This window comes from Euwallacea fornicatus, chromosome 11 (genome assembly GCF_040115645.1).
Source record: "Euwallacea fornicatus isolate EFF26 chromosome 11, ASM4011564v1, whole genome shotgun sequence".
Taxonomy (NCBI): domain Eukaryota; kingdom Metazoa; phylum Arthropoda; class Insecta; order Coleoptera; family Curculionidae; genus Euwallacea; species Euwallacea fornicatus.
Window position 1 is genome coordinate 390,005 of NC_089551.1, and position 8,175 is coordinate 398,179.

The window sequence follows — 8,175 nt, forward strand, 5'->3', positions numbered from 1 at the left end:
ACATTTATTCCCAGGTAATTATCAGATCCGCGTGTTCGAAGTGCAAATCTGGTGACGTCAGGACACGAATATCTTTTAAAATTTCAATGATGTCATACTTTGTATATCGGCAACGATTGGCCAGAGAGAAATTATTTCGTCCAATGAGATGCGTTGCCGTGGAAAATCTGTTTTCTAACCTCAAAAAGCATTCAAAACGGATGTAACGAAGATAATTTTGAATCGTTACAAAATGATAAAATGAGATAAGGGACAAATACATAAGAAAAATAGTATTAGTTCTCTCTTATAATGTTTATACTTAGCGAGCATACTCTGGAGCACCTTGTGTGTTGTCAGTGCAAAAAGTACCTTTCAGTGAAACCAGTAAAGGTGTATCCCAATCGAGGCATCAAATGCGGACGTTGTTCGGACGACAACGATGTTGGAGTAGTGTCCTGTTTCGGGGTACTCGCAGATTACTCTCTTTTTCCATGCATCAACCGTTTTGATGGGTGTACACAGTTGCTGAAGTACTCGGAGGTGGCTCATCACGAGGAAAGTTGTAAGTGTTTATTCAATCATTGACACGCATTCTAAAACAAACTTTAAGGCCTGCCTAAAGAGTATGAATGCCCAGTTTGTGTGAGCACCTTCAAAAGCAGCTCCTACCATATCTATCGCCACTTCAAAGAGCTGCATCCTGAAGCCTTCCTTTTGAATAATCCAGAGTTTATTATAGACATTGACCAAGAGTTATACAACAGATATTTGTACTGCAAAAACAACCTGCTTTTTTTCATAGTTGTACAGTACATCCATGCTGAGCAATTGCTCAAGTTCTCTACCCTGTTTTTAGGAGATAATTGGGATACAGTTACGCAGAGTTTCACACTTTATTCCTTGGATAGAAAGGTGAAACACACAAGCAGGAACAAACCATGTTACTCAGCTACGAGTGGTGGCGATTTTGAGTGGTTTCAGGTGAATTTAGAAGAGAAGGATTTTGACAAAGGTGTGGTAATTTGCCGATTTAACTTGGACACTGAGCAAGTGGAGGGATTGCAAAGGCTTCCAGAGAGTGTTAAAGCTTTCAGTAATACGTTCCAATTTCCACCCATGAAGACTTTAATCTTTAACTCATCCAAACAAACCCATGGTGCCTTTGAACCTTTGGCACAATCATCAGGTAAAGTTACTTTAGATTAATGTTACTTTATTCTTAGTAGCAATATTTAGTTGCAAGTGCTAAATCTGGACCTGTACCTACAACTACTACAAGTAGTAGCTATCCCTTTTTTAATTTTAATAAGAGCCACATATTTGGATCTGTTTCCCCGAAATTTGCTATTACTACCAGTACCACTACTGCTCCATCTCTGGTCAACAGTAACATTCCATTAAGGCCAGGTAATGGTTATTCATTATAAGACAGTGTTTCAGTTATATTTTTAATGGGGTTTAGTGCCTATACCCATTGATCTAAACTACTCTAATGTGGCCTCCACTGCATCATCTGTGAATCCTTTTTTTACTACTCCAACCTCTTCAAATGAGGGGTTGTTTGGTAATGTTTAATTAGCATTTGAGGTACTGTTATGTCTGAATTGCTTCTTTCAGGACGCACAGTTAAAGTGACTGCTTCATCATCTAATAAAAGCCTTTTTGGCGCAGTTGTGTCATCAAAATCGCCTTTTGGGTCTTCCTGATAGAGCGGTTTTTAAAGGTAAATCAAAATCTACAACATTACAATAACATGTTGTATATTATCATTTTTATAGTGTACATTTAATATAAAATATAATGTTATTCCCTGTGTACGTCTGAGACTTCTCTTCAAAAGTAAGAAGAGGCAGGTTTTGGTGACTTTAACGAGTACTTTTTCTTGTCAAAAGTTGCCTTTACAACAACAACTGTTAAGGAATAACACTAGACGTGATTCGTTCACAACCAAAAACTAACTTATATTAAAATGCCTATTCTGTACAGACAGTTGTAATTAAATATTAGGCCTTTTGTAATATTGATGAATTGAAATTTGTGTTATACAGAGATAGAGAATTGTTTATTATTTCTATAAGGTGTTTTGGGGCTTTTCACACAACCTATGAAGTAACAGACATTTTATGGAGTGATTTAACCCCTCGGTTAAAACGGCAAAAGTTTCCCGCCTTAAATGTACAATGCACACAAGACGCGCCTTCTATAGACGACGCACGGTACATTGACTATAATTATTTCGGGTGTAACAAACGTAATAATATGGAATTGTAATGATATATTAAAGATTTACTGCGAACGTAAAGGGGTACACTGTTAATCTGTGAGATTACAGGCAAAACCTCGCATTCCATATGTTGGGGCCGTCAAGGTTGCTGAGTTTCTAAGGTGAGCTGGACGATGATTTAATTAATTTACAACTAATTGAGCTATTAGATCCCTACAAGGGCCAAAAGGGGACCATTGCTTATCTAGTGAAGTCCGGAATTACAAATAAAATACACTTTATTATAGATCGTTCACTGAAACCAATACAGTGGGCGTGGCGCGCCGAAGATCAGCGCTAATCGGTTTTTAGATCTGCGCATTCGCGATTTCCTAGTTTTTAATTTAAACTCGCCCGCTAATGATTCTCATTAATAAACAGTTTGATAATCACAGAAATTAATTAACTTAAATGCTTTTTGACCGGTTTTCTAAATTATTAACTCGCTGGGTTGGGTTTAGAAAATTTCCTCGATCTATGCATCACCTAGCGACGAAATGCAGAACTTTTTACTTTTGTTTCTTCAATTGTTTTCGGCGACATTTTAAGTTTCTGGCGGTTGCGGTCCGCGCTCCGAAAATAACGAAAAATTTGGCGGTTTTGACTGCGGTTTCAAGTCGTGCCTAGTCGAAGAGTTTTATTCCGGAAATGTTGAAAACAGAAACCGTGATTTTGCAATTCAAAAAGTTGCGTTTTATCCTAAGTTTAGCTAGACGTTTTTCACGTTCAAAGATCTTCATAGAGATCAGTAGTGAAATGACCGTGATAGAATGGTGAAATCACTCCTGGGGGATGGATAACTGTCGTACGATGAGAAATTCATACTAAAAATTCGGATTTAAGCGGCGGCCATGTCGAGGACTTCCTTCGGTTCAACAGCCAGAGACGCGTGGCCCATAAAGAAAGCTTTAAGAGGTGAGTTTATTCCTAATTTCCCTAACTATAAATGAACCAGTTCTATATGGGCTAGATAGCTTCTTTAAGGGCCCTTTTCAACCTAAAAAATCTATTTTTAAAAATCGAACATGGCGGCCCGCTTTACTTTTGTCAGCATATGAGCACTTGGCGGCGTTGCCACATTGTATTATTTACCCTGAGCCCCACTATTACCAATACAGGGTGGTCGTCTGTGACTGAGTCAGCTCGAGCACCCTGCAAAATGAAATTGACCTTATAATAAGACACTTTCGCACGGAAACTTTAAGGAATATATTGCACTTTGAAAACACGAATATTTTCATGACTTCTAGTGCTATTACTTGGCACTTACTTCTCTTTACCCCCATACAGTCAGTCCTGAAGGAAGAGTTATAAACTAAAACCGATTACACAAATCCACATCACAACAAGCCCTTACTGCATACACGGGGCTTCTCAAAACTTTTGAGCCTTTGAGCGCGCCACCAGAATAAAGCTTATTCAAGACCCAAAACACTATTTTGTAACATATACGCAACCAACACAGGAGACATTTGATTCCCATGAGGCCTCTAAAAGTTACTAATATGGAGATTCCATAGCTACTCGACTAAATTAAAATGAGTATTAAAGTCGCTTAAATTTAACCTAAACGCAGTAGTAATATAAAAATAAAGCTTTTGTACAACGTGGATAAAATAAAAACATGTAACAATATAACCAATAAATAAACACAGTTTGTGCTCAGATAAGTACCTTTATGGAGTTGGAGGTTGTCTTTATGCTGCACTATTGCTTCACTTCGATGTAGGTTAAACAAAACTAAATTGCTCTGGAACACCTCCGAAACCACTTGATAACAGCAATAAAATTGGAAACTTTGTAGAACTGCGCGGTAGCGCCCTAAAAATCACAGGCTTCACTCAGGGACATCATCAGGAAGACTTCACCCCGATCAGGCACCGTTTCACATTGTGCAGCCAGCTTTTGTCCCGTCATTGCGTTTCTGACCGATACCTAAGATGCAAAATCCAGCATTACCGCTCGTTTAAACCGGGCAATCCTTTTGACATACTTCTCCCACCTGGCGTCATCAGACTCGTGCGTCAAGTACCGCTGTGAGATTTGATTCTCCAACGACCTCAAGTCGCACCAAGTCTGATAGTCCTGCAGCCAAATATGCTGCAGAGACTTGTCCACGGTGAAACGCTTGCGCTGCTTTACTTGCAGCAGATTGTTGATCAGATCAATGGCGTCAGAAGAGATCTCCTTCCAGGGATTTGGTGGATACATGAAAGCGGCGTTCTGAATCTGGTCGTTGATGTCCTCGTCCTCGTTGAAAGGGAAGGTGCCGCTGAGGCTCACATAAACGATCACACCCACACTCCACATGTCCAGGGAGCGGTTGTAACCTTTGTTGCGAAGCACCTCTGGAGCTACGCAGGAAGATGAAAAACGCAAAGGGTTGTGTGAGGAATAATTACATCCCCCACGAGGCTACCGAACCCGTCGTGTTCAGTTCCTTACCTAGATAAGCAGGGGTCCCCACCACTGAGCGCCTAAAGGACTTCTCCCCGATGATCCGGGCGAAGCCGAAATCACAGAGCTTCACTTGCGGGAATTCCGAGTCGGAGTTTAAAAGCACGTTTTCCGGTTTCAAGTCGCAATGCACAATGTTCTTGCTATGCAAATGCTTCAAGGCGATCAGGATCTGCAATAACGCGTTTATCGAAGTTTGTTTTGTCCCCCGATGCTCACCTGGGTGATAAGGAACTTGGTCACTCTCTCCGTGAGTCGCCCGTTCTCGTGCGACAAAATCATCTCCAACATGTCCCCTTTCAGCTTCTCCATTACCACGAAAATGCGTTCAGGCGTCTCGAACATGCGCTCCAAGTTCACCACTCCCGGATGGGAGAGATTCTGCAGAATCGCCACTTCGTTTTTCAGTTGGGCTTCTTGTTTGGTGGGAAAACGCAGTTTATCTATCACTTTAATCGCTACAGTCCTGCCGGATCTGCGATGAATCCCCCCGTAAACGATTCCGAATTGGCCCGACCCCAAGACCTCGTCCGGGTAAATTTGATAGATCTGACTCATGTCGGTTATCTGGTCTTCGCTCTCGTTGGGCACGTCCTCGGGTTCTGCCAATAACGAGAAACGTTAGTTACTTACCCTGAAACAGAGGCAGACGAAACGTACTTCCGGAATTTGCAGTAACAGGCAACAGTGCTTGTCTTATAGTAGTTTCCCAACTCTTAGCCAAATAGGCCCCAATCCCACTATCGGGAGGGGGTAGGTTCACATTACTACCATCGTGCAAATCATGTAACGGATCCTGCCCGACGAAGTAGTCCACATTGGCTGTGCGGATTTCAAAGCAGTGCATCACTTCTCCCTGCTTTATGCGGGCAGTGTCGATCGCCAAAATCTCGGCCAGAGGGATCTCCTTGTAGTACTTGGAACTGCTGTCGCTTTGGAACAGCACAAGAGACTTCGTGTCCAGTCGCCAGAAGTGACGGCGTACCGTCCGGTCCTTGTTGGTGAAATGCACCAGCCAACCTTCTTTGATAACTTTGGACCCTCTTCGTTTGGTGTGCTTCACCGATTGCACAATTCGCTGCAGGGGAATGTTGGCGCTGGGCGAAGAGGAGCTGCAACTGCCCTCACAATAATCAATCGAGAAATGTACCATTTTTGGGACATGCCGCATGGCATCAACACTCACCTAGAGGGTGAATAGTCATTGTCGTCATCGTGCACGGGGATCACCTCGATATACTTCGGACCCCCATTTTCGTGGTTATTATGTCGGCAGCTGTCACTTTCATCTTCCGTTAAAACCAAGTTGGTTTGGCTGTCGCTGCCCGAGCTCTCTGCGTACTCGAATTGCCCTACAGGGCTTCTTGAAACTCGTCGAGAAACTTAGAATACCTCGAACTTACCTGAAGAGTCCCGTAGCACTTCCCCAGTGCAGTCCTTGGGAACTTTATCCATGCATTTCTTGTGCACATTGTAGTTGCAGTCTTTGCACTGCAAACCCTGTTTGAAGAGTCCCTTGAGCAACTTCTTGCAGTGTTGGCAGACTGTGGGCCTCGTGTACGAGTGGATGACGAAGGTGTGTGGAATTCGCACCGCTCTGCAATCCGAGCGCGCACTCAAAGAGGGTGAGCGATTGGTGCCCTGCTGCGAGTGAAAGCTATAATGCGCCTGAGGGCATAGTTATTGAGGGTGTTCTTGATATTTTTTTTTTTTTTTTTGAAATACAAAAGAGGAACCAGGGGGAAATGAAACTAAAAAAGAAAACCAAAAAAAAAAGTCAGGCATATATTGAAACATAAAATAACATAAACATAATAAACGGGTATAAAATATCAAAAAAACCTTCACCGCAGCTTAAAAGTAAATTCGAAAATGGACGGATTGGTGTTTTTAAACAGCGATATTAATCAAGTGTCAAGCTTAACCCCCGTAAAAAAATTGGCCAGCCTTACCAAGCCACTGTCCTCAGTTTGGGTGGAATTCCCCGAGGCCAGGGAGGTATTGCTGCCACCCGAAGGGCTTCTGGGCACCTGCAAATTCGCCGACCTCCTCCTCTCTGACTTGTTGCCGTCATACAAGGCAAAGGAGCAATTATTGGGCACCTTAACCACACACCTCTTGTGGTAGTTTTGGGCGCAACCTGGCAAAGCGACACTCAGCCAAAGCTCATTCAACCCCCAAAGCAGAAAACAATACCATCACACTTGAGCCCCTGCCGCACCAGCCCGAAAAGCATCTCTCCACAAAAGTCACAAAAAGTGGGGGTTTTGTAGGAGTGTACTGAGAGGGCGTGTGGTCGTACAACGGTCACATCTGAATGCTGCACTGTTGCAGGCACTGGACAAGCTCATATAGTAAAGCTTTGCAACACCATATAAAACAATACCTTTGGCAGTCAGGACTATTTCGATTAGAGTCTCGTCCACTATGTCCGAGGCAGAATTGATAAATTGCAGAATGTTGTTCGAGTTGTACTCATGCTTGAAAAGCAGTAGCCGGTCTTCGAGGCGGTTTATACCATGGTCGGGAATCTGTACAAAGCATTGAAACACTGACTGAAACGAGGACTGAAAACTTTACCTTAGAATTCAAAAAATCTCTTGCTAAATCCTTGATGGTTTTGAGGTTGAGGCTGCACTGAGGCACTGTGACTGCATCCCGGATGAAGCCAAACTGGAACATGAATGTCACTTCAGGCCCCTGGTCGTCCATGATGAGAAGTTTATCTGAAAGAGAGGAAAGGCCTCAGCATAGGGACATTATTTTCTAATTAGGTAGAATGCAGACTTAATGCCTGATATTTAGGGAAAATCCGCTCACGCTAAAATAACAACACTGATAAGAACTAAACAAACGGAGCTTAATCCCAGATTCACGAATGGATAATCAGGACTTTAATCCTGGTTGTTGGAGCGGTAAATCTCAGATAGAACCATGATTTGGTTGAGAAAACTTTGGGATATTTAGGTACCGTTATTTGAACTGGATTTGGTATATTGAGGACCTGTTTTTGCCCGCGGCTATTGGCACTTACCTCATAAGGCCGCCCCTGGTCAGGATGTCCTTTAGGGCTCGACTAGAGGTTTTGTCCCGGAAATGTAGCGGGTTTCCAGTGTTTTTAAGTCGAAAATGAGTAAATTTTTAATTTCACATAGCCATATTTGACAAAGTTTCAGTGACACTGACACTGACAACAGTGCTAGCTAAAAACAAAAGAATAATTAACTGCTATTGGTCGAAACTGCTGATGTAGTTGTTTCGTTTTAACTCACAGTTCGCAGGGAAGGAGAAGAATTTTTGCGAGGTTGCCAGCTCTATGGCGCACTAGATGTTAACACGGGAATTTTGCTAGTGTTTCGAAGACTTTGTAGACGTGTATTGAACTGAATATGAGAGAATCGGTTTTTAACAAGAATTCTTCGTGATTCTCGTTAATTTTAGATCAATTAGCCAGATAAACGTTAAAGAGTTGG

The 8,175-nt window shown here is 42.4% G+C and overlaps 2 protein-coding genes across 4 annotated transcripts; one reads left to right on the forward strand and one right to left on the reverse strand.

Moving 5' to 3' along the window:
* The first annotated feature begins 116 nt into the window (after nt 1–116).
* Nucleotides 117–1,799, forward strand: LOC136342187 (uncharacterized). Of its 2 annotated transcripts, XM_066287750.1 has the most exons (6): nt 117–544; nt 593–1,168; nt 1,219–1,389; nt 1,445–1,546; nt 1,600–1,705; nt 1,761–1,799. In XM_066287750.1, exons 1-5 carry the CDS (start codon nt 292–294, stop codon nt 1,686–1,688), a joined length of 1,191 nt encoding a protein of 396 aa, XP_066143847.1. In that variant the 5' UTR covers nt 117–291; the 3' UTR covers nt 1,689–1,705; nt 1,761–1,799. The 2 variants fall into 2 exon arrangements, with proteins under 2 accessions (XP_066143847.1, XP_066143846.1); XM_066287749.1 differs by having other exon boundaries at nt 1,600–1,799.
* PKD (serine/threonine-protein kinase D3) lies at nt 1,726–7,948 on the reverse strand. 2 transcript variants are annotated; one of them, XM_066287742.1, is made up of 12 exons: nt 7,737–7,948; nt 7,283–7,428; nt 7,089–7,233; nt 6,899–7,039; nt 6,655–6,842; nt 6,106–6,343; nt 5,889–6,054; nt 5,363–5,820; nt 4,922–5,304; nt 4,691–4,874; nt 4,239–4,599; nt 1,726–4,180 (listed from the first exon to the last, which is right to left on the reverse strand). In XM_066287742.1, exons 2-12 carry the CDS (start codon nt 7,412–7,414, stop codon nt 4,159–4,161), a joined length of 2,418 nt encoding a protein of 805 aa, XP_066143839.1. In that variant the 5' UTR covers nt 7,415–7,428; nt 7,737–7,948; the 3' UTR covers nt 1,726–4,158. The 2 variants fall into 2 exon arrangements, with proteins under 2 accessions (XP_066143839.1, XP_066143838.1); XM_066287741.1 differs by having other exon boundaries at nt 6,106–6,346; nt 7,737–7,947.
* Nucleotides 7,949–8,175: the final 227 nt, after the last annotated feature.

Coding starts and splice junctions, on each gene's coding strand:
- LOC136342187 (XM_066287749.1), top strand. CDS start 292: ATGTTTATACTTAGCGAGCATACTCTGGAGCACCTTGTGTGTTGTCAG. Junction 545..592: donor GGCTCATCACGAGGAAAGTT/GTAAGTGTTTAT, acceptor ACAAACTTTAAG/GCCTGCCTAAAGAGTATGAA. Junction 1,547..1,599: donor TTCAAATGAGGGGTTGTTTG/GTAATGTTTAAT, acceptor TGCTTCTTTCAG/GACGCACAGTTAAAGTGACT.
- PKD (XM_066287741.1), bottom strand. CDS start 7,414: ATGGACGACCAGGGGCCTGAAGTGACATTCATGTTCCAGTTTGGCTTC. Junction 5,305..5,362: donor TGTTACTGCAAATTCCGGAA/GTACGTTTCGTC, acceptor CGTTATTGGCAG/AACCCGAGGACGTGCCCAAC. Junction 4,181..4,238: donor GATGACGCCAGGTGGGAGAA/GTATGTCAAAAG, acceptor TTTGCATCTTAG/GTATCGGTCAGAAACGCAAT.